Source organism: Bemisia tabaci, chromosome 1 (genome assembly GCF_918797505.1).
Source record: "Bemisia tabaci chromosome 1, PGI_BMITA_v3".
Taxonomy (NCBI): Eukaryota; Metazoa; Arthropoda; class Insecta; order Hemiptera; family Aleyrodidae; genus Bemisia; species Bemisia tabaci.
The window spans coordinates 70,766,686-70,792,997 of NC_092793.1; the positions used below are offsets into that span (position 1 = coordinate 70,766,686).

The window sequence follows — 26,312 nt, forward strand, 5'->3', positions numbered from 1 at the left end:
AGTCATTTTTCAAATTTAACTTCGTGAAAAAAAATTACAAGTTGAGAAGAAAATACGATACATACCTCCCAGAGCATTGTGGCACTAAATAAGACTTGGGCAGCATTGTAAATAACCAGAAGATTGTTCAATTTGAAAGGTTTCCTATTTGCCATCAGTCGAGGTCCAAAAAATACAGCTACATATAAATAGGTCACCACCATTGCCAAAGTGGGAATAGGACTATCCATGAGAGGCCAACTGCTGACTCGAGGGTCTGAAACAAACAAAAGTTAACTTATTTTCCGCTTTTTTTCTTTAAAAAAAATGCATTGAAAGGAGGCTATTCTATTTACATTATTATCAGCAAGTGTATCACGATTTTGAAAATGAAAATGAAGGATCACAATGTATAATCGGTGAACTGACTGTCGAATTTTCGTTTCGTTCTTACAGCTAGTTAGATTATGGAATAGACTGAATTTGTTGGGTCGGCACTCGTTTAACAGCATAGAACTTTCTTGCCAGAATTTATTATGCAGTCCTCTTCCTTAATTTTAAAATTTGTCGCCTTTAACTTTCCGTACTTCGCATTTAAAACGGCTATCCGAGAATGATATTTTAGAATTCTATAATTAATCACAGATTTCTTTTATTTTTTAATGAAGGTCATTTACGCAAAAATGTGAAAAACTAGCTCTCAAGTTTGCACAGGCACACGAGGAGGAAGAAAACTATGATCTATCAATTCTCCATTATGAATGTGCTCATTTCCGCTTTAGATTGGATTCCGTCTTCATAATCCAATTCCCTATTTGGCCAATTCCTCATTTTGCGACTGGCAGAGAGAGGTCATGGCGACACTAGGCAAGCACTCAAATCCATCACGACACAGGACAGGACGGAGGACCACTCAAGCAAACCTCACTTGAAATAATTAGACCCAATTAAAGTGGTCGGTATGATAACATTGCCAAAATTCAACCTTGGTGTGGGTGGCCAGGAATGTCTCGCTGTCTCGAAAACTATGATCGCAATTCCATTACAGAGGCTCCTGTGCCGCTGTTCAATAGTACTTATCTGGACTTCCTGCATCTAGATAATAAGCGGATTTGAACTTAGCATTGTACTCGTTACAGATGCGTTGCACTGACATATAAAACGAATTTTAAGCCGGAGATACGAACTATGAAAAATTAAAAGATCGTGTCACGGCAGATAGACTGTGGCACCTTGACCATGGTTATTGTCATGTTGCTGCGTCAGGCGTGGGGGAAAATAACAATGCGTTGTGCGTGTGTCTCGCTAATCATTAGTTCACACGTAGATCGGTTATAAAGGAGTTAATTCCGTCCAAGAAAAGAGTTGCTTCCTCACTTTTTAACTCCCGTTTTCGATGAATTTTTCTTTATCTCTTGCTTCCCTCTTTATCCATTTCTCTCCTGGAGTTAATAATTAATTCAAAGACCCACCCCCTCTATTATTCAACCCCTTTCCACCCTTATTTCCCTATTTACCTGAAGGAGTATTGTGCCGAGCAAATTTCTCTCTTAAGGCAGCCAATATAGAGTGCCTTCGTTTCGTCTGTTTAGGCAACATGCACAGCTTTTAGTTTGAGAAACTACCAAGTGCTAGGAAAGGAGGGCTGGATAGGTGCGTTTTAAAACTTGTTTACACAATTCAAAAGTGGGTTCAAGAAAAGGCCTCTCACTGTGAAAATTCAGCACACTTCTTTCAAAATATCACTTCAACATCTTACGCCCGCACCTCTCGGATTTGTATTGCCGCACATACACGTATATACATAATATTGATTTTTCTTAAATCAGGACTCGAAATGTCTACTTAGAATTGAATTCTGACAACACAACTTCTAAAAATCCACCTTATATCTTTCTAAGGCAAGTTTCTCCCATTGAAACACAAACTCATGAACGACGATTGCAGCCAGATTTCAGGACAATTGAACTACTATTGAACTTGTATTGCGAGTCTTGCTCATGCTTCATTTTCATACGTTTGAAGCTATTCCCTGTTTTTGTTCGATGACACCAATTGAATTCGAGAGATTAAAAATTTAAGTCATTAACTCTATCAAGAAGAAAAACTCCACGGACCAATTTTCAAAGTAGCTGAATTTGGAAATAAGACACACACTGAAAGATTGAACAAATGAAAAACATTCATTTCAAGCTTGGTGCATAAAATAGCTTTTCACCGGAAAAACCAGGTGGAAAAATACGGTGACCTTTTTCATAGTCGGGAAAGCACCGACGTAAGGTCAAGTCAACGTAACGGGTTATATGAGTGTCATGTTGAGTCAGGGTCAATCGATTCTATCCGACGCGCACGAGTCTGTAAATGCCCGTTATTGACACAACTCCTCCAACCATCTCATTAACATGCACCGCAATTAGCGACAAATAATTAGGAATAAGCCGAGGTAAAAAGTAACCAGTCCTCTACATGCACTTGTTGAACATCGTGTGTCGATTCACCTCCTCTCTCATCACCCACTGGGGGCAAAACAGATCTAACCAAATGCTTAGAGCAAAATCAAAGATCATCGATTATGACACCATGACTGGTATTTTGGCGATGGTGGAAGCTTTTACTTTCGGGACTCCAACATTCAACTGTTGATCTACCTACTATGTGGATGTTCAATAACGTGTTGAGCATTTCGATCTGCGAACAAACCAAAGTTTGGTAAACTTGTTTGGCTCATTACGTCACCCAAAGCTCATCATCTACCGAATAGGGATCATGACTGTTGCTGCCTTAATTCGTCGCCTAACTGAAATAAGGACGTAACTACACTCTGCAATGAACCCTGTCTTCCATACAATTCAATGCTTTCCCGGGTTCACCTCAATGTGTAGTTACGCCCTTATGTCAGCCAAGCGACGAATTGTCCATTGGGAAGAGCTGCGTCCCCGATAGTGCGTATGACTATATGTTTAGTAGTATGATCTTCCTCAATGAAACAAAGCAAAACAAAAGTGTTTCCATAAATTGTTAGGGACAATACTCTTGCAGATTTTCACCGCTCATCATGATTTTGGGATGTGTAAAAAATTAAGCATGAAAGCTTATAATCCTTGAAATGGAAAGAGTGGGAGGGCTTTCGTTACGCAAGGTTGCATGCCCTAAACGCATTTTGACAGTGTGCGCAACACACATACTGCCGTGCTAAGGAAAAACGCCGTATGAACATTCGAGAGTTGCCAAATTTCTCTTGGTAAAACATGTATTTTTGACGACATTCATGCACATTTTTCTTTGACATTTTCGGATATTTTATATTAAATTAATTAATCGCCTACAAAATTGCCTGAAAACTTTGGAAAGAAATCTTCACGATTTTCCCAGTGAATACGGTTTTTATCGAAGGAAACTTGGCAACGTCGGAAGGCTCATACGGCGTTCTTCCTTAGCACGGCAGAAAACACATACTGTTCGCGGCTACCGTTGCTGATTGCATGCCTGAATTCGCCACTGCGACGCCAACCGCCTGAAGGCGAACGAATTATCATTTACTCCATCTTAAAGCGGTCAGTTTCAAATAATTATCTCGCAAGACACGAAAACCCTCCTCATCCAAATCCTCGATATCGTGACTTATCTCAACTCATGGCTCTGAGCAGCTTCCACCCTGAAATTTAAGACGCTCGTGAACGCACGCTCTGCAAACGTCCAAAAATTCTTGAAGAATGAATTCGGAAGAATAGTGATTTGAAAAATGGGTAATGAGTTTTGCAATCATTTCTGTCTTTCTCTGTCTTTGAGCGATAGAAAAAGCTATTATTATGCAATTTCTTGCATGGTGTAATTTTAAACCTTATTTTGTTTATTCCTCTTATGCATTGACATCAAAAATCAAAAACTTCTCCATCATCATACACCCGATCATGCCCAAATGAACTTATACATCTGGATACAGGGAGACTCTTCATTAATCTCTTAATGATAGGTGGAAACTTCTCCTTTCGGGACTCCACCACACAACCCTTGAAATTACCTCCTTGTTGATTGTTGAGCAACAGATTGAGAAATTTCTCCGCAGGAAACTTGTTGGGAACAATGCCGATTCGGAAGGACATCAGCCAACAAGAAGGTAAGATGCCTATTGCTACCTTATTAAAGTCCATAAAGAGAAGGAGAATCCTCTAGAGTTGAAGTCTCTATCTTTACCGGGTTACCAGTCTTTATTTTTCTCTGACAATAATACACAAAAATGACCCAAATAATGCAACTGAAAATACAAGAAAACGTGTAACCATAGCTAAAAAACCACTAACACAACGCGTGGGAAGATACGAGGTGGTTCGGGGTGGATCATTTTTTATATATTTTTGTTTCTTAGTCAAAAAAGGGGTTGAAACCAACCTTAAAAGTCCCGTCTATTGTTTTTTTAGCCTTAGTTACCCGTTATCTTGTATTTGTTCTCTAACTATGCACCTTTGCCAGTGGCGTGGCGTGAATTGCGATTTATCGATTGTTATGCCATTTAAACCTATGGTAAAGAATCAATTCTTAAGGTGTTCGCTGCGAACACCCTGTTCATCGATACTTTTCCATAGGTTTAAACGTCATAAAAATCGATATATCGCAATTCACGCCACGGCACTGACCTTTGCCCTCGACAACATCCGGCCTTGGAAATTACGGCAGTATTTCCGCATGGTGATGAATGTGGGTATTAGAACCTGGAAAAACGTCTATTTAAGGGGCCTCTGGAGACGGTGTTGTCTCAAATGCTAATTTTCCTCGGGTGAAGTGGCGCGGGCAGTGAAATACTCTGCCGTGCTGCGGAAAAACGTCGTATGAACCTTCAGGCGTTGCCAATTTTCCTGGGATGAAACTCGAATTTCCTGGTATATTTATGAATATTTTTCTCCCAATTTTTCAGGTAATCTAGTTCGCAATTTTATCTAAAGATTCTGAAAATTTAACGGAAAAATATTAATAACTTTCTTGAAAAAATGAACATTTTATGGAAGGAAATATGGCAACTCTGGAATGTTCATACGGCGTTCTTCCTTAGCACGGCAGTACTGGGCAAGAAGTCACCTCGTTACCCAGAACCGGCATTACTGGATGCGTAAACACGCGATGCCGTTGCGAAAAAGCGCGCGAAGGGAATGCCGTTGCCCCGTTGCCGTTGACTGTTGCGTTTTGCAACTGCGGTCAGATGTGTTACAAATAAGTTCCTCATTCATCGGTGCGGTCAACGGAGGATAAACACCGACCTAGCCCAAGCGGGCGGGCGCTGTTGCATCGAGAACCTCGAGCGTCCAGACGTTTCTCGTCGAGTCCGCTCGGATTCGCTCGATTTGGCAATCCTCGATGCCCGGTGGACTGTCGCGGAGTCGCGGCTATAGGTCACTAGGTGTGGGCCAACATCGATGCCTTGTTTTTATTGCAAGTGCTCTAGTTATCGTTGCTTTGTATGCAACGCCGCCCGTTAAACGCTCACTTCGACAACTGGGTTGGTCTCTCTTGGCACTACTCCTCAGATCGCACCAACTTGCTGTGCCACCTGGCTTCAGGACCCACCGTCGCTTGTCACTGGCGAAAAGTTAAAATTTTCCATTTCTGGAATTGACGCAAAGCGGTAGTACTCAACGAACCGACATGCCACCGTATTGTTCATAGAGAGGGATCTCTCCGGCTGGCATAGCATGGATGATGAAACTCCCAAACCACACATCTCGGTTTGTGACGTTGCAGACTAATTGGACGTATTTCTATCAAACGGAACTAAGTGCATTATGACTAGAGCCCTGTTGTGCGTATATTCATATGGGTCCTCAGGGCTCATGTCTTAATGCACTTAGTTCCGTTTGGTAGAAATACGTCCAATTGCCTCTCTGTATTCTCTAAATTCAAAACTATTCATGAGCGGCAGTTTTTAAAACAACTGCTGTGGTTTTTCTTCTCTGTGCAAAACAAAATTCTGTTTAAAACTTCAAAAAACATTGTTGAATTTTTCTCTTTTAAAAAATAAAATAGGAGCGGAAATTTTAAAACACCGCAAACGAAGTACGCACGTTTTTGAGAGTTTGCACCGTTGACATGACGATTCAAATAGACTAAATGCTTTTGTATCCTTAGAAACTAAGAGAATTATCTAAATTATCATACAGTGTTGCAAATCTTAGCAAGTGAAGTGCAGCTGACTCCAAAGCCTACTTTGCTCCCAAAAAATTCGAACAATAAATAGGAAACTGTGCTCTTACAGTGCAAAATCAACTCATGTTTGTGGAATTCACTCCACTCAAATATGGAGCGGGTTTCACTCTTTAGGAACAATATAGGCTAAGGAATCAAATACATTCCGTTTTCACTCCGAAATTTTTAACTGTGTAGTAGAGTATGTTACTTAAGTCGTGGCAAACTCTTAATTTTAAATTTTTTCAGGAAAATTTGCCTAGTAATGCACCAAAAATTCTCGAATATTAAAAATATTCTTTACGATCGGCAGACGATCGGTTACCCAAGCAGGTTTTCGATTGGGTTCCTCCCGGAAGGCGACGGCGTGGACGTCCTGTGGAAGGTTGGCGACAAGGGGTGGAGGAGGAGATCAGAAGGTGCAAATTGCCTGATGATCTCTGGGAGGGTAGGGGGCAATGGTGATTGAGCGTCGCAGAGCGCGAGGCTGCGCTGTGAAAGCGACTTAATGTACACTGGAAAAAAAACACATTGGATCTAGAGTCCAGACTCTTGAAAACATTGACAAGAAAAAGGACTCTTGATACAATCAGATTTAAGCTTAAATCAAAAGAAAATCCGCTCAAATCAAGAGGCTTGGTTCTTGATTTAAGCTTAAATCTGATTGAATAAGAGTATTTTTTCTTATCGATGTTTTTAAGAGTCTGGACTCTATATCCAATGTGTTTTTTTTCCAGTGTATGTGTAAAAAGATTCTTGAAAAAGTAAAGCTAGAAAGAAGAGGTGCGTAGAAAATGAGAAACAGCCAAAGAAGGCATCAAAGCTCTATAGGCGCGAGAGTTATTTCTATTTCTCTCAGGAATCGGCGGATTGCGTAAGCGCTTCAGCAATGGAGAGAAGCAGTCGTTTATCCGTTAGGTATGGAATGATAATGTTCCGCCAAAGGTCTTTTCATGGCAATGTAACTGTTTGTGTGTAGATGTTGTCCACTTGTCGGGTGCTCAACCTCGCACTGACCAAACAAACGCGATGCCAAGCCAAGCAACGACCGCGTAGATAGGTCGTTTTTACTCAGCACAGCGGCGTGTATCGGTCACTCTCACATGTAGCACGCAATTATAAGCTCCGAGTTCAAATGCTCTCCTATCGTAACCGCACCGTTCAATTGATCTGCATTACTGTCTTTGAACTACATTCGAATCTGCTCAACCTCGGTCTAGTCATCGCTCCAGTTGTTCAGCGGGGGCACTCGATCCCGGCTCATCTCACCCTTGATCATCTTCGCCGCTCTTTCTGAGATCGGAATGAAGATGCTAGATATTCTCCCGGTCATAATGGAGGAATTGGCATTTCTCCGCTGCTCTATGATTGAAATGTGGGTTTTCATCATTAACAGGTCTTAGGTAAGAGGCTACTGTAGGTGGAATAAAATCTAATGAGTCTAGTTATCTTGTTCTGTGGTTTACAGGGTTTATATTTTTATTTACTATCGGAGGTTTGACTGGGATTTTCTGGGTAAAACTTCTGTCAATGTGTGTTTACATGATACCTATTTTGTTATTGCTCAATTCCATTAAATTTATTATCAATGGGAATCATTTTTGTTATTATAGGAGGATTTCAATAGACTCTCAAAGAACAGACACGAAAATCACGGCGGTCACATTGGAAAAGTCTGAAAACCTCTTTTTAGTGAGAAAATTACGGAGTTTGAATCCCTTTTTTCAAATTTTTCGCGTCCGGGAAAAGTTTTTTTTAGTCACCGGATACCAGCAAACGACAATTTCAAGCGGGCTCAATAGGTCAAAAGTTTATGGCTATTAATACTGCCGTGCTAAAGGAAAAACGCCGTATGAACATTCGAGAGTTGCCAAATTTCCCTTGATAAAGCTCGTATTTTTAACGACATTTATGGGTATTTTTCCTTGACATTTTTAGATACTTTAGATTGAATTGCATACAAAATGTCTGAAAATGTTGGAAATAAATATTCAGAATTTTTCCAGTATATTCTGTTTTTATCGAATGAGACTTGGCAACGTCTGAAGGCTCATGCGGCGTTCTTCCTTAGCACGGTAGAATAGTTGCAAACAGGAATAACTCCAGTTTTGATCGAGTATTTCTCGGCTATGTGGACGTATTTTCTGCCAAACGGAACTATGTGCATTATGACGTGAGCCCTGTCATGGATATATCCTTATGGATCTCAGGGCTCTTGTCTTAATGCACACAGTTCCGTTTAGCAGAAATACGTCCATATACCCCTCAAAAAACGTCAAAGATAAGGAAAAACACTCAGATACGATCGTCTCTTGGGAGGGCTTTATAAGAAGAAGGAAGATTACGTCATGTCCCTTCGAGTTAGATGTCAAGGATATGCAAGATGAACTTTCGATGGGAGGCACGGTGAACATGAGACGGACACGGAGAAAGAGCGAAACTTCATTATTGGCGCAGTATCGCACATCACCGTTGCGAAACGACGACGCACACGGGTTCAAACCGGGCGTAGAACGAACCGAGGATCTTCGCTACTTTTATACCCGCGCGTTAAAGTCTCCGGGAACTCGCGTACAATAACGAGGCGTGAGCGAACGATTATCGATTCTCCCCATTTGAAGCTATATTAAAGAACCGATTATTGAGGTGTCCGTTGCTAACATCCTGCTTATCGATCCTTTAACATAGGTTTAAGTGACAGATCAATCGATATATCGCAAAGAACGCCGCGCCACTGCACAAGACAAAAATTCGACTTTATCATAGGCTTGCGCAGATACTTTCATCGCTACTTGTGCAAGCAGAGAAGACTAAACCCCTTTGTAGCAAGGTCTAGCATATTCTGTGTGTCTATTTTCGCCTCATTCCATTTTAACTCATCAATTTAATTCCTTCACTGGTAAAAAAAAAACCGCTTGGTTCAAGAGTGCAGTTTCTTGTCGCCGGATTTAAGAGTCTGGACTCTTGTTTCAATACAAAATCCGCTTGAATCAATGCAAAATCCACTTGAATCAATGCAAAATCCACTTGAATCAATGCAAAATCCGCTTGAAACAAAAGTTCAAGACTCTTAAATCCGGCGACAAGCAACTGCACTCTTAAGTCAATGCACCGCGGCATTGGTCCAGGAGGTTTTTTTTACCAGTGTTCCTTTTTTATTTCTTCGATGAATAGAAAAGTCATCATAGTAAGTTAATATAGGATCCTATATTAGTATAGTTTTCAAATAAATTCTGTCAATTGAGCAATCGTAATTGAATGGAGGCGAACCAATCTAAGAGTCTGAAGATCTGCTGATCAGTACTTCAAACCTAGGCTGCATGGCATGGCGTTGCATTATAAGTTTTCATACCGCTGATACAATCGCATGCTGTATGCGAGCAATTATTCTGTTGATGTCTCTTTCGCCCATGGTAGAGGTCACCACGAGTTATCTTGAGCAGAAGGACGAAGTTTTACTATGTAGTGCAATAGCAACGAGATGGCTGTATATACTGCGTACTAAATCGAGTGGTTTGACCAAAGGAATGACGCTCATTAAAGATATATTCTTTGTGTTAATTAGAGATCCGAAACAAAGAGATGAGATCTAGGTATACTCGATTCATCTGACTGAGGACCAACAATATCAATGGCTGAAGTACGAAACCACATATATCCATCGCGGTGTTTCAAAATCTCTGATCATATTTATTTTTTCGAAGAAAAAAAAGTCAAATTCACAGCTCAAAATTAAAACAGAATATTTTCCCAACAGAGGGGAAAAATCAAGGAAGTTTTCAAGAAATAAAGTTGACAAGTTTCACAATGAAAAACTGAAGCATGGCAGAAAGTCTGCAATGTCGCAAACGGGAGATACGTGATCTCGCACGTTGTCCATCGATATTTTCGTGGATTGTCTTTTAAAAAAATGCAATAAAACCGACCTTAACAAAACATAATGTAAAAATTCAGGAAGATTTTTCCCAAAAAAGTAAATAAATAAAATGGAGAGATTTCAACCCTCTCCGCGACCAGGAAACAAAAATATATAAAAAAAATCATGAAAACCAAAAAATGCGGGTTTTCTCTATCACGAAATGGAGATCTAGGTATTTTGGTTTTGATGAGTTCTTATGAATTTTTGTATCCTGGTTGAGGAGGGGTTCAAACCACCCCGAAACATCCCCGGCTTGGTGTTTCGTTGTTTTTCAACCTCGGTTACCCGATTTCTTGTGTTTCTAGTTAAATTATTCCGGCTATTTTTGTGTTTTGTGTTAAAAATGGAGAGTGCTATACTGCTGTGCTAAGGAAAAACGCCGTGTGAACCTTCAGGCGTTGCCAAATTTCCTTTGATAATCATGGATTTTCGGGAAAATCTGTCAATATTTTTCTTTCAAATTTTCAGATAATTTCGTTCGCAGTTTCACCTATAATTCCTAAAAATTTCAAGTGGAAATATCCATAGCTTCCCTAAAAAATAAACATTTTATCGAAGGAAATTTGTCAACTCTCGAATGTTCATACGGCGTTCTTCCTTAGCACTGCAGAATGGGAATTGGCAACATGGAACGCGGTGTTGGGCGCCCTAGATGCAACAGGACGGGACAGTCGAGCGGAGCGGTCGACGGAGAACGGTGGCACGCCAAACACGTGAGCGTGGCCTACAGATCCCGGCGGCAAGGACGCGGGATCGGCATCGGGCGTCGGGCGTCGGAGCCAGGGCGCCCGGTTGCGTCGCGACGCCGCCGCCGCCGCCGCCGGGGGCTTCGGGCCGGGGTCGGGCCGCTCGGCTGGTCAGCGTCCCGCGCTCGGACCTCCACGTCCGAATCCTCGGATGCGGTCGTCCTCCAGCGCCCCTTCCACGGTCAAAAATGCCCATACTCCCGTGCTAAGGAGAAACGTCGTATGAGCCCTCAGGAGTTGCCAAATTTCCCCTAATAGAACAGCAATAGACAAATTGAGGCACTGGATGCGAAAAGGGCACTTCTTTATTGCATTGTTTCAGAATCCAGGTTGCTAATTAATCCCTTGGAGAGGAATTAATGGGTGATTTTGCCAGAATTCTTTCCATGGAAAATTGTAGAATCATAAGGAATATTCAGTGAAATTTTTAGTGAAATGGATGCATTCACTTTCCTTACAATGAATGAAATATTAGAGGAGACTCTGAAACATTGCAACTAAGGAGCGCCCTATTCGCATCCAGTGCCTCAATTTCACGAAAATTCTCTCCCCTTTATGATGCTTAGTGAGCTGAGTACAGAGTATTTTTCATGCTGTTTTTTCTGATTTAGAAAATTGTAAAAATTTGAATTTAGAAGAAAGAAAATCTCATGTCTTGTGACGTCATCAGGTGGCATTCCCCATTTAAATACATGCATTTTAGCTCATAATATATTTTGGTCATCTTCTCTCTAATAATTGCTCATTTTAGAAACGGGGAATATTCTCATGTTCAGTTCACTCAGCAGTTCCTTCTTAAACATGAAATTCACACAATTTCAGACACCTGCAAATTCTCCATTTTTGAGCAAAGTTGGAAATATTGTTCCTTGAAATCTTCACTTACTTTATTTCAAAAAGCGAATAAAATTCTCTGAAACATTGGAAGACAAATATACAGCAAATTCTTTGAAAATTAAGGGTAGATTTATTGAGAAACGATGTAATACAAAATAACTTACCGCTTATTGTGTCGACTAAATAATGGTACCTATCCACAGCAAAGTTAATTAATCCTAAACTAGACATTTTCCGGAGATCATCAAATGTCTGTGTTTCACTTTGGCAAAAGACTAGTGCTAACGTATTCTCCTGTAACCTGAAACAAAAACCAAATAAGAGTCAAGGCGTGATCATCATTTAACACATAAATATTTTTCCGAAGAGCAAATAGATCCAAGCTTTGAATAAATAAAATATGCTGTAGCATATCGACTTGTGAAGAACTAAGTTTTCTTAAAAATCTTGTGATTACATGAAAGTATGTACGTGTAATTTATGTCTAAGTGTTATCGCATCTATCATCGTCTGTTCGTCTGAGCATTTGAAGTACATCATGTAATTCTTGAACGAACCAATTGTTAGACAAGAAACAAAAAAATAGAAACTTAAAGAGGGAATCACATAATAATACTGAGACATTGGGAATGATAGAGTAGCGAATTCGTTTATTCTATTTTGTATCGATTCGCTTGATTTGCAAAATGTCTGATCCGAGTTGTGAATTAACAACACCTAGATCAATGCCATATTAAGTTACACCTGCGCAATTAACTTAATCACAGATGAGTCTGTTTCGCCCTAAAATGAATTTGTATTCAAAACAAAAAATACTCGTAAAAAGTAGAACTTAAAGTACGAATATGTCAAAAAATCACATCGATTTTGCAGAAAAATTCAGAGAAATGCGTGGGTTTATCGTAAAAATCGAGAACGGGTATATTTAGTCATAGATATTTAATAATACGACGAGACAAACGCTGTTATAGGGATTGCAGAAAGTCAATAAGGTTAAGCCGACATCATTGCGTATGCATTTTGCGGGTCTTTTACTGGTGTCTTGAACTCTCATACGAGGGTATAATCCTGGTAAGAATGCATTGCATTATCTGAAGTCTCATTTCAATACATCCCAAACATCTGAAGGAATAATTATTTTCTTATTTTAGTAGGATTTAGTCATCTGGAGGAGTGTTCCTCCACTCACAGTTAATATCTTGCTTGTCGCAGGTCAAGCTGCTGCACACGCAAACAGATTGAGGTAGGTCAGACTCACGTTACTAATTATAGCCCTTTTTTTAAAGTACAAAAGTTCAGTCAGCCTTTGGCCCTGACACCAGTTTCGAGGCGATGCAACGATAAATATGCAAATTGCATGAACGAACACGCTCTGCTATAATTTTGGTAAATCTTCAAAATGATCCTCTCAGTCAATGTTTAGTGACATTAATTAATGGAATATTTTCATTGATATATGAAGTATTTTAAGAAGAGAAAGTCTAAATTCGAGGTAGTTCTGTGCCCTCGAGGAAATCAAACATTATTTATTACGATTTGAAAATAGTCAAAATCGCTCATATGTCACCTCATTTCAGGTAAATTGTATCCTAATACAAAGTGTTGCTTGGAAGTAAGTATCTAAAATGAAGGTCTAACGAGCCTTTCCTTTTGCATAAACTGAAAAAATTTTCAAAAATTATCTAGAATGAATGGTATAGCTAAGCCTGAACTTTACTTTATTACTCTCATACTGGTTCATCGCAATACTTTTTTTCATACGTAAATATTGTACCCAAAAAGAAACGTAGACTTTAGTCAACTTTCAAAAAGATACTTCGTCCACATACATTTTTTATAATTGTTAACGAGTGGCAAAAACTCACTGAAACTTTCTTTCATTTCTTTCAAGATCCTCCGTTTGAAGCCACCTCCCTTTCAGTCCCAACTCGTGAACTGGTGTAAGAGAAAATCGTTGTTTGAGTTTATAAAATGTTTGTCACCGGACCAGAAATCGAACCCGAACCCTCCTGATAATACAGCCCGCGCCGCAATGACCTCAGCGAAGGAGGCTAACAGCGGAATGGCGGCCAAAGTAACGGAATGCGCATGGGTTGTATAAGTGTAAAATATATATTCCAGCATTATAACTTCCATAGTGTTATGATAAGACGAAGCGGCAATATAAAAACCAATGATTGCTTACTAAGTGTGTGACTGGTGGACACGAAAAGCGTTATTTGAGTGACATCGGACAAAGTATTCTTGAGTTAAGTGTCAAGTTAGATCGCGAAAAGAGACTGTTATCAGCTGAGAAAAGTTGACCGTGAAAACTGCGAGACCTCAGGTGCTTGCGAGGCGAATGCCACAGACCGACAACCCGATGGAAGGAAGAGACACACTAATAAACCGCATCATAGCGTTTCAGTTACGAGTTCAGGAGCTCACCGTCGGTGCAATTTCGTCAGTATTTTGAAACAACTTGCAGTTACTTTCCAAACCATTTATAGAATGTAACTTGCAACAGTACACGACGCAGTGTCGTTGAGTTCTGTTGCTCCTGAGAGATTTATGGAGACAAAGTACCATTATTTTGACTATTTTACCTCAAGCGTTCAGAAAGGTAGGAAATAAAAGAACCGACAAAACCGGAGTCAACTTTTTAAAATAGTTTTTTTTTTCGGTTTACATTATCAGCATCGACTAAAATCGAGAATTTTTATTAAAAGGGAGTGATCTGAGCCAAAAATAATTTTGATTTTTGATATAACAGCACTGTCGGTTGATATAAATGGAATTCCAATAAGATTTATCATAGTGATATGCGACACCTACCTTTAGTATGGTAAAAAGCACAAAACTCTGGTAAATGGGTTTCGACATCTAACATATTATCCTTGATTTTAGCAGAACAAAAACAGATACTGATTTAAATCGGTTGTACTCCGACATATTCGGTTACAAATTTCAAATAAAGTCTTCAAATACTAGCCCCGACAGTGAGAATATTAAAATACTCTGCAAATGCAGAAAACCCTGACCTTGGGGTTTAGCAGGTAAAAAATGATTTTTGAAATGAAGTTTCTCTCATCCTTAAATTCCTTGATCGTCAGAATTCAGGAAGGGTTTGATAAATCGATATACTCCAGGCTGACATTTTTCCAAGGATTATGTTAGCTGAGACTGTTTTGAATTTCTCTGGGTCCGTATTACATCTCTGCTCAATGAAGAGGTGAAACTGAATGACTTTTTCAGCCTTGAAGGTGATGCAGCAGGATTGGAACCTAACAGGAAGTTTTGGTGACCCGCGAGACTTGCACGACGCATTGAAGGAGTTCAATAGTTCATTTCCTAGACTTCACCATCAATTACCTGGCGGATGAACAGGAACATCACGATCTCCTCACTTCATTACAGAGCTTGCAAGAGAAGCCGGAACAAATCAAACACACATATCTTTCATTCAACTCAGTGCAAAAGTAAAATCTGGCATCTTTCTTTATCTTAAAATATCTGGCATCTTTATTTAACTTAAAATAGGCTCACAGTTGAAAGTAAAGAAGAGGGGAGAGAGATTAGAAAACCGTCCAAAACACCCCTGCGATATGGTATTGTTCGGAGACTTAAACGCAAGGGTAGAAAAGTGTCAAAAATTGTCATCATTTTGAAATTATTTATGGCTGAGTCTAATTGCATGTTTTTTCGTTCTGAAAATAACTAAAGGGTACGTTCTCTGCAATGAGCCCTACGCGGAGCAGCCTCTAAATGACAATTTCTGGGTCATATTTTAAAAATGTAAAGAGCTAATAATGACTGCAAAACTCATACAATTCAGTTATTGGATCTTCGGAACGCATTATGACAAAAAATGAAAATTCACAATATCTCCACTTAATATTAAAAAACCAGAATTATATTTTAGTAATTTAGAGTGTACGACTAAATTAAACTTAATAACCTGCCAATGACCTCAAACATCGTGGACATTAGTGCAAAAATACACCAATCAAACTATGACAAAAAATGATGAGTTGAAGCGTCAGAATAATGTCGGTTAAAAATTGACTAATTTTGTTAAGACTACGCTCAGAAATGTATTGAAATGTCGTTTAAACTGCATTCTTCTCGAAACAATGATAATGTGTCCCACGAATGAATATTTGTGGATATTTTTCCGTGCAAATAGGCAACTGTATAGGATACACACGACAGAAAAGCGGAAATACCCTCGGCAGTCTCCGAACAAGCAAGTAATCGATTCAGTTGGGTAAACATTTCCGGAAGCAAGTAACCAGCTGGGAAGAAATAGCGGGAAAGAATGAATGAATCATAAAGATTATATCAGCAAGATAATAATTGTCTGCGAGGCATCAGTTCCCAAGCATCGGGGATGACATTGTACGTGCCTGAGGCCAACCTAGCCATTTAACCACACTAGTTTCACTGACAGAAGAAAAGAGCCTCGTCAATGAGATTTTTTCAACGGTTGCGGTAAAACCCGGCCAATTAATTTCACTTCCATAAAAAACCAATAATTAGGTAATATTTATACGTAATGCGATTAAGTAGTATGCGTTCAGATAGAGGCAACAGCCGAACCGATTCATGACTTCGTACGGGCCCCTGATTCCGCAAAACCTTTTTTTAGTGGATGAGAACTCTTTCTCTGTTCCAAACAGCATTTTAAGATATTCAATCTCTCACAGATTCAGTATGTATGTCATCAGATAATTGTATACCTTCTTGAAAAAGAGGAACACATTCGTGAGAGAACGAGATGGAACCACCGAATTAATTTCTTAGTTTCAAGAGTGTTCGTTCTGAATTGGCCGCCCTCGAGAATTCCCTATCTTTTTCTGAGAAGGTGAGCTTCAATAATTGAAAGATAAATGATTCTTTTGTCTCAGTTCCTTCAAAAAAGAGGTTATTCAAAATTAATCTTTATAGTCACAATAGCCTTAGAAACTTCAAAATTAAATTTTGCACAGCCTTGAATGCTCGTTTAAGGCAAAGTGTAAATTTAAATACACACTAATTTTAAACTTATCAATGAAAAATCAACATGCCATGCTCGGAAATCAAGCCTTTTTTTTTACTGAGCAGATTTTTTAAAGTTAAAAAAGACCTTTAAAGATCAATTTTGGTAGGATCACTCGGTAGAATGATGCGTCCACCCTTAACGAATAATATCCCGTCAAAAATTCAATTTCTGAAAATTTGGCAGTCACGCCCTCCTTTCAAATAATCCGTTCAATTGCGATCATCAATGCTCCGGCTCCGATTCTTGTGGGAACTTCAAGCTTTCAAATTTTCGGACTATATTCAATGAAGAGTCATGCATGCTGAATCGATGAATAAACTGGGATTCTATCCTAGATTTTCACGGTGCTGCTGACATTGTGAGGCGAGTCGGTGGAAAAAACGCGGTGGAGAGTGCATCGCACTCGAAAAAAGGGGCACGGGGACGGAGGGGGAGGGGGAGGGGCTGGGAGCGGAGGCCGGGGTCGGCTTAAGTTCAAGATAAATGTCGACGAAATGAGGAATGCAGGTATCTGCATGTGATGCAACTTTGGATGCTGGATTCGGGAGAAGTGGCCGGTATCGCGTCGGCAGCGACGGACGCGACGTCGTTAATGATGCAACAGCCAAAGCCGCCACCGGTGCCGCGCCGCGGTCGGTGCAGCAACAGCATCAACATAGAAACCAACACCGACACTGCCGTGCTAAGGAAGAACGCCGTATGAACATTCGAGAGTTGCCAAATTTCCCCGGATAAAACACGTATTTTTGAGGAAAGTGGATCATATTTTTCCTTAAAAGTTTCAGAGGATTTAGATGAAATTGCGTACAAAATTGTCTAAAAAATTGGAAGAAAAATATTGGAAACTCTCCCGATAATTTCAAACTCTCTTTTTCAACTTTCATTTTTTGGCAGGAGGAAATATACGGCTAGTGGAACTCAAAAACATTCTTAACTCAATTTTTTTAAAAATGAGGGTTGGTTCCTTTCCAGGCCCGCCACATCCCATCTCGGGCCCTGGTACCAATTATCTGGCCCGGGCCCCTAGCACAGGGGAGGGGGGGGGGGTCCGGGGGGCCTCCCCCGGGAACTTTTTGAAATTTTAAATTTATTTGGACGCATTATTATGAAGCTCTTATGATGGAGATTTTCCATCAATTTCTGCAGAATAATTACGCCTTTTTGTTTACTTTCAGCACCAAAAACTTTCGAATTGTTGCATTCAAAACATCTATAAATTTTTTTTTGAGGGGGCAGATGATAATTTTCAATTCTATGGGGAGCCGGGCCCCCCTGGACTCCCCTTTCGCACGTCCATGGCAAGGGAGTTAAGCCATTGAAGTCGAGGATGCCCAGAAAGGAGCCTCTTAGCATCCGACAACGGAAGAAAATGAAACACAGTTACTAAAAATATCATTCTACATATACTCAAAATCTTGAAAATCTCTAAAAAAGTAAGAAAAATTGTATAGTGCCCTAGCGTGTTTTTGAAACTTTATTCACCTTTTGCGGAATTTTTAGGGTAATTTTTTCACTTTTCCCTACGAGACAAGGGTTACACATGAATTCGTAGTGGTTTGTCACCTGCGTCACGGGCCCCTCCAGGGCCCGGGCCCCGGTACCAAGGACCCAGTATCCCCCCCCCCCCCTTGTGGCGGGCCTGTTCCTTTCTGATAAACTCGGTCCATATGCATAAGAGGGCCCACATGATAATGGTCATAGTTCTGTTTGGCAGAAATACGTCCGATTAGTGTGACTTTGGCGTGTGATTGAATCTGGATGCGCGAGGTTGGGGGCCAGCACCGTAGCCCGGTACCTGGAAGCGTTGCGCCATAACGGCGACAGAAGGCGGGGGATTTTTGCAATGTAAGCTGCAGTGGGCGTGGTTTCGGGGCTTGATTTCATTACCTCATGCCCGGCTAGAATGCATTAGACTCAACGCGGGGTAAATAAAGCAGCGATCCGGTACTGTCCGCATCGTAACACAATTTGCACAGCCACCAACTCAACGCCACCAGGATAAATAATTACTCATTCACTGTGAAACGTATTTAATGCCATTCGTCCATCATTGATGTTTTTTTTTGAGTTTAAATAAACTTCGCAAATCCGACTCCTTGACGCTCATTTCGGCCCGACCCCTTGTGATACTTTTTGTTATGGTATTGAAGAACGTTTGACGAGTAAAATTTGAGAACTGATTCGAGCTTTTAGGCTAATTTAATAACACTATTTAGGAAGTAAAAACGCGAGAGCCGTGATCCCATTTTGTGAAAATTTTCGATGATAAAAACTTGGTTTTGTATACATCTTTCCCCCCTTAGTCATTCCTTTATTGATGAACATTGTACTTTTGATATTTTACTTCATTTTTCATTTTCGAAAGACACAAGCGTTCCTCATTCATTAAGAGCGATGATCGGTAACCAGCAAATCAAACGTTGCGAAACGATCATTCTCATTATATGCAAGTATCTGAAAGACAATTTATTCTTTTAGAGAAATGTTTATATTTAATTGGCCTTAACCTAAAAGTTTTTTAAGAGATGTACGCACACTGGGTTCAAGAAATATATTTACAAAGACAAATTTTCTTTTTGATTCAAGGAAACGGTCCAAAGAAGAAGTGGACATTGACAATAAAATCCCTATCATACAAGTGAAGAAATAGTTAATTTTGACCTTGAAATTTTAAAAAAGCTAAACTGAATTTGATCTTTACTCAGGAAAAGAGGCAATGTTGCAGCTCACGCTCTTTTAGCATCATGCACGGATTTTCAGAGCTTAATTGCGTGCGGGTCTCTAGACTTCGGGGGTCACTGGTCATCGGTGTTGGTGCCTCCGGTACCCAACTCCTCCCCCCCCCCCCCCTGGTCCTCCAAGGCAATGTCTTTGTTTCGGCTGGCGGCTAGTCTACATATCTGTCAAATTGAAAGTCGAAATCGCCGATTTTAAAATTCATCACGAAAGAAATACTAAAAATTATGAACTCAACGACAACGCTGTAACCCGATTTCAAGGTAAAAAAACCCAGCGACGAATTTTGAAGCCGGTTATCTCTATCAAAATACCTACGTCGGCGAGGTTTGGTATAAAAATTTCCACGTGCATCGGGCTCTGGGCTAGATGCACACGTGGCTTGTATACGCACATGTGGACAGAGAAGCTGTACGGGAGCCGGTGGGCGTAACTCAACATCGTTCCCCCCGCTTTTCAGGGTTTGTTTTCTTTTCGATTCTTTAATCAGAGAAAAACCGAGCTAGGTCGTTGAGCTTCCTTCGCCTCGGTACATTAATTAGTTTGATACAGGAATTGCTGAGACAGGTATCATATTAGAGCCTCAAAACTTTTCATTCCTTGACTTTTTTTTATACGGACGGAGTGCTTTGCGATAATGTAAGGAGCTCTCCTGACTCCTTCAATGCCCAGATCTTTCAATAGTTTGTGTTAATTTGCGCTAGCTAAGGAAGTTCCTAAGAAAAATTTGTTTGGAGCTATGACATACCGTTGAAATTCGTAAAGCCTGGTTTCAATATTCTGCAGGGACTCAGTTTTGCTTTGGCGGGCTCGAGATTCATTGCTTTTTCGGAGAAATTTCAAGTAATAATCACAACAATAAAATAATTGGCTGATTTCGACTCATTACTCAACTGATAACCCAAATAGTTGGTGTTGCGCACAGACCTATTGGTATACTGCACAGCAAACTTGTTGGATGTAATAACTAATTCGTGCTAATTCAATAAGTTGGAGTAGAGCTCAAATGCGGGTACTTGAGCCAAAATAATCCAACCTTTTTTCAGCGTATCAAGGTACCTACCTAATGAAATTATGCCGTAATTGAAATGGCAGCAGACAAGGCAGGATTCTGAGCTGGGCCCTCCTATCAGAAAACGTAGAGGATGCCCTGCCAAATCGTGGAATGACGGTATAAGGTAGGAAATGACGGGATGGGATTCGCCGGCAGCCTGATTGGTGAAATTTGTTGTTTGTCGGGACGACATAGACGACATAGGTTAAAAGGCGGAGCGTGATCGGTCCGCTAGGTGGAATGGACGACATACTGTCAGAAACTTAAAAGGTGCCGTTAGCTTGTTCAACCCGACATGGGCACGACAAAGCAGCGATAAGACATAGTTGACCAATCATGCTCCGCCTTTTAATCTATGTCATCCATGTCCACCCGAAAAACACAAAATTTCAACAATCAGGCTGCAGAGGAGCTCTGTCAGAATCGCTACCTGTGGCGGTTGGGTGTCGCAGAGCGCACGGAAGCGCTATAAAAGCGGTATGTTAGTGAGAACAAACAGGGCAACGTCCGGACAGAATTGGCGAAGAAGAGGAGCTGGAAGAAAAGCACGCGCCGCATTAATCTGTATCAATGGGCTGGGAGTGCATGCTTCCTGGAGGACACGAGCTATTCGTCATCGTTCACGGGCGCATTATCCGGACTCACAATGGACTAATTCGAGTATGATTCAAGCGAGCGCTCCAGACGAGACGCCGGCCAGACTGCGCGGCAGCTCGGTGACATAACGCCACGCCAGACGCCACTCCGCGGCGGCGTTCCCGCGCTCCTGCCAGCCGCTTCGCGCCGGGCTGAGTGTTTACATAAACAGATCATAACCTATCTCAGTCGGTTCATGTGTGCTCCACTGACAGCTGCCAAGTTCAATGTAAAGCGGCACTTGACTCAGCTTCGCCGCGCCCCGCCCTCCTTCTCCGACCCCCGACTCCCTGGATCCGGATCCGGCGTTGACACTCGTCGCGGCGTCGCGTGACTTCCGCCCAACAGGTGAATGGGTCGAATGCGCTGGTCAAAGGTCAAAGGATCGTGCTCTCCTGGTTTAAGCTCATGGATTGGCAATCAAGGAAGCCTAAGAAGATATCGGATTGGGTTCCTCCTGGGAGAAGACGAAGGGGACGTCCAGCAAAATCGTGGATAGGTGGCATTCAAGATGAAATTACAAGATGTCATTTACCAGATGACCTCTGGGTCGACAGACAAGAGTGGCGACTAGATGTCGCAGAGCGCCGGCGCGCTGTGAAAGCGACTTTAATGTATGTATGTAATCAAGGCGGCTCCAGGGGGGCGTAGGGGGCGTGCGCTCGAGCCCTTCGCTCGTCCGAAAAAAGGAGGAAGGAAAGGGGACGAAGAAAGAACGGAGGAACGGAGGAACGGAGGAACGGAGGAAAAGAGAAGTAAGGATGCTTAGATTTGGTGCTTAGGTATTCACGACGAAGTTGACTCATAAACGGCATTTGGATACTTTAAAACTTTGAAAATTTTCTAGAGGGAGTCCCTGTACCCCCCTTACCCTCTTTAGAAGGGTCGCGCAGGTCCTAAAAGCATCCATCACACACGATTAGTCGCGAGTGTCTGCATCTAGAAAATCATCATTCATACGATCACCTGGAACAGCTGGTGCTATGATAAACAAAGTGAACATGGTCATACCACCGATGCATACAACTATTACTGCTCCTAGGCCGCTCACATTGCCAACAAGAATATTGAAGGCGAACCGGTTGGAGTATGTGCCAGACAATGTGAGCAGAGAAATGCTCATAGTATGACAAAGCGATTACTTGTGAAATTATGATAATCTGCGAAAAGCTATGTTCTCCGGTATACCTGCACGGAAAAATCCCCAAAAAAGCTTATGGGAAGTCACATGAAAGAGTCATGCCTTTTTCCTGATCCGAAACACGTCTAATTTCGCATTTTGACCGGTCATACATTATAAAATTACAAAGCCACTCGATGTACGAATAAAGGAGCCGAACTGCAGATGGCTGTGTTGTTCGTGAGAACCAGTGAAGGCCTTTCGGCAAATGAAATTAATTAAGTTCAATTGAAGTCTCGCTATGTACAAATGACAATATTGGAAATAGGCGTACTTAAAGTGATTTATTACAATATTTTTTGGCATAATACGTATAGAAGCAAAATCAATTTTGTGCATCAAACATTGTGTAAAAGTTTTGGCTACTTTATAATAGTTCAAAATTTCATTCGTAAAATATACAGTGTTTAGGCTATTCACACAATGATTCTTGTGTTTATGTTCAACTCCTCTGGCGTGTTTTCAAGAAAGAGACACAGTCACGTGATTCTATCAGTGCAATCGAAAAACGCTATTTTCCTTATGTCGATGCAAAAACGGTTTTTGCGTATATAGAAACATGCCATCCATCTCGATGAGGACGCTGAATATCGGTTGTGAGAGTAGGAGAGGACGACTAGTTTCGATTGTCATTGACATGAAAAGATAAAAGGCCTTGTTATGATTCTATGACTTGGCTGGCAGTGATGCCAAATACTTGTGGAGCGAAAATCCATTGGTCACGTGGGGAGCGAGTAAAGGCAATGGACTGGGCGACCCGGTCAATCGCGATCATCGACGGCGCCCGGTGTCGGTGTCGGTGAACGGTGAGCCACGGAAGATCCCGCGCGAGTCATGCACGTGTTGCATCCTCAACGCCTCATCGCACAATGGTGTAAAATGGGTCTCTTGGAGATTATTTCTGGAGCGGAAAATATAATTGCTTCGAATGGAAACTGAATAAAAAATCAACATTGAGGAGGTCTGAAATGAACGTTTCTATGCTGAACGAAGCTATTAATATGGGGTTTGTGTATATAAATGTAGATGACAGCCCGAGAACACAGAATAAAAAGAGACAGGAAAAGGCGAGGACGAGAAAAAAAATCCACAGCTGTGATTTGTAATAATTATTGTGTGCTTTTTCTGTCCCCGCCTTCTCCTGTTTCTTTTTATAATATGGAGTTTGTGTGTAATATAGTACCTCTTACCATTAATACGTCCGAATTAACTCCCGAATTCAGAACTGGGCGAGATGTAATTCAAAGAAGGTGATAAAGTAGTGCTGGGTTCAAAATATGTTACGGGGAAAACAAAGCCAAAAAGCTCAACAATTTCAGAGAGTGACGAAAATTTTGGGGTATAATCAGTCCAAATTCATTACTATACGCAAAATAATGCTCACAGTGTTTTACTCCGATTTAAATTTATGAACTTTTTGGCCCTGATTTTCCCGTTAAATAGTGTGTAAACGGCACTATTTTACCACCTTGTTACGGAAGGCCACGTTTGGTGTTTTTTTCTTGGATATAATTAAAAAGAAGTATGTCCATCCTGAAAACCAAAAATGCCAAAACCAAAACCATCCTGAAAACACGTGTATACTTGGACCCATATCTATGGGGAGATATTTCCTTTTTATTATTACGTAAGAAATATTTCAAGATTATATTCAAAAGTAAAAGTTGTGATCAAGACGGCCTTTGAATAAATCGACCCCTTTTCAGCTACGGGCATGCACTTTACATTGCATTTTACAGATGTAAATCAAATCATGGTATGAAAATTCAAAAATGGGGGGAATTTTTCGAGTAATGTAACTCACAATGAGGTTTGGCCAAGAATTTTTTATTTATAACTTTATTTTTCTAATATATCAGAGGTGCGAAGCGGCCAGGGAACCTCGTAGTTAGACTTTCTTTTGTGAACTGTTTAGCTGCGTGTCGATCATCTTCAAATCGGAATTCAAAATGAAAGATGGAGGGCATGCGCATGCGCAATTTATATGATGACCAGAACACTGTGCGGCGGGCTCGGTGCCGGCAAAGTTTATCGAACGTCCTTCTCATACTAATAGCCGTTCCGCGCTGCGCCGCGCTTACGTAACTGAACTATATATTTATGCCAGAAAAAGGACCAGAATGCCAGCCGAATCATCTCACACTTTCAATGAGTCATTTCGAGTTCGTTGATCTTGCCTGCTGCAGTTCGGCATGATGACGCTGCCGTTTTTCTCCGCCTCGGATCTTGTTCGGAACTTCCGACCGAGTTTTTGATCTCAGTCGGCAGGGATTTAAGACCTGATGGTTGCTCTTTTCCTAACTTTAAGGGCTGGATGGAGCCTCGGTAAAAGTAGGACTTTTTTCGACCCCACAAACGATGGAAATTGTAGATTCGGACCAAATGTGGCTTAAATCAAACATGTCACTCGAAGCAAAATTTTAGCTGAATTCTGCAAATAATTTAAGGAAAACGAAGGGATGATTATGGGAGGATTTAAAGGGTGAATTTCCGCACTTTGTAGAGCAACTTTCGTGACTAACTCACCTTTGTTTTTTTGTTTTTTGATTGCATGACTCAAAGATACAACAGTGCTGACAAAGCAAGATGGGACCATCTCTAAGAGAGTTTTGTAAAAACATCGTATGGTCCATCGTGTAGTGATCAGGAGTATTTCTGTCTTATAAAAACAAAATTTTCTAGGATCCCAGACAGAAAAAGGGGCAGTATTTCTGTGCACTCATTCTTAAAGTGCGTTGTGCCGTTATTAGTTTTCACCTGTAATAGCATATTGTGCCTTCAATCATCAGTCTCTCTTGCACTCTATACTTGATTAATCTTACATTCATGAGGTTGTGCTTCAAATGTCTATTCATCCTTTTTTCAAGTTTAGTTCATTTAACCAACAAGTGTTCACAAACACGTCCAAATAACAGCCATTTTTTGAGGAAAAGTAACAAAGAATTACTCTCGTCTATCAATGAGTCAGTGTAAAGGGAATAAAAAATGTTGAAACTCTCGGGAACAACAGTCAGTTCCGTGCAAACCGTGCAACTTAACGAGCTAAAGAGCAGTGGCGTGGCGTGCTTTGCGATAAATTGATTGATCTGTCATTTAAACCTACGGAAAAAGATCGATTTACAGGATGTTTGCAGCGAACACCTTAGTATTCGATTCTTTATCATGGCTTCAAATGGGAAAAATCAATAATCGATCATTCACGCCACGCCACTGCTAAAGAGACCAATGATATACAATGTTCAATTCTGGCGCGTAGTAAATATAAAGTAATAGCAAAGTTCGTGTGTTTAGATTAGGGGTCAATTAATAGACTTCTTGCACAAATATACGGGCGAATGAAACGATGTCTAGTCGTCATCGTTTTTTAATTTCTCAGATGCTTGAGATTGAATTCACTTTTCCGCTTTTCCCGTATTTGCTTCATGCGCGCAGCTTCACCCATGCGGAAAACGTCATTTGACGCTTGCTCGCGTGACGAACAGGCAACATTTTTGCCATTTAAGTGGGTCATTAGTCTCAATTCCTTACGAAATAAGACTTGGAGTATTTGTTTTTTCTTCAGTTTATTTTTATGGCGTTTACAGCTAGAGGTGCCATTGGCTAAGCTCAGAAGATATTCTCCCTCACTCATATTACCAATGGCTCAGAGAAGAAATGAGGAGAGGGGTGGAGAAAACAAAAAACTACAGCTATCGATTCTTCTTTTAGGAATTCCTGCCAAACTGAACTATATTCAACTGTGTAAGAGTAAAAACAGGACTATTCATCAAAAATAATTAGTGCTCGCCGAATAATTCTGTTAGGGCAAAAATGAATACATTTTTGCAATTTTTTATCAAGTTGCTTGTATTTAATTTACTCAATCATCAAGATATAGTAGCTGAAGATAAATTAATTACTAGTGAGAAAAAAACCCATCATTTTCCATTACGGAGCAAAGTCTCAGATCATCAAAAAACAAAAAATTCGTTAAAATCAATCTGAAGATTTACTATTTATTCATATCGACGGCCGTGATACCGAACATCTGC

At 40.7% G+C, this 26,312-nt stretch overlaps 1 protein-coding gene across 4 annotated transcripts in view; it reads right to left on the reverse strand.

The window, feature by feature from the left end:
• LOC109033208 (very long chain fatty acid elongase 7) overlaps positions 1-26,312 on the reverse strand; it is a 66,825-nt gene that overhangs the window by 25,942 nt on the left and 14,571 nt on the right. For all 4 annotated transcript variants that reach the window (XM_019045726.2, XM_019045725.2, XM_019045724.2 and 1 more), the window contains exons 2-3: positions 11,820-11,956; positions 66-256 (exon numbers count right to left, since the gene is read on the reverse strand). In XM_019045726.2, coding sequence (XP_018901271.2) covers positions 66-256; positions 11,820-11,956 — 328 coding nt within the window. The remainder of the gene's footprint in view (positions 1-65; positions 257-11,819; positions 11,957-26,312) is intronic.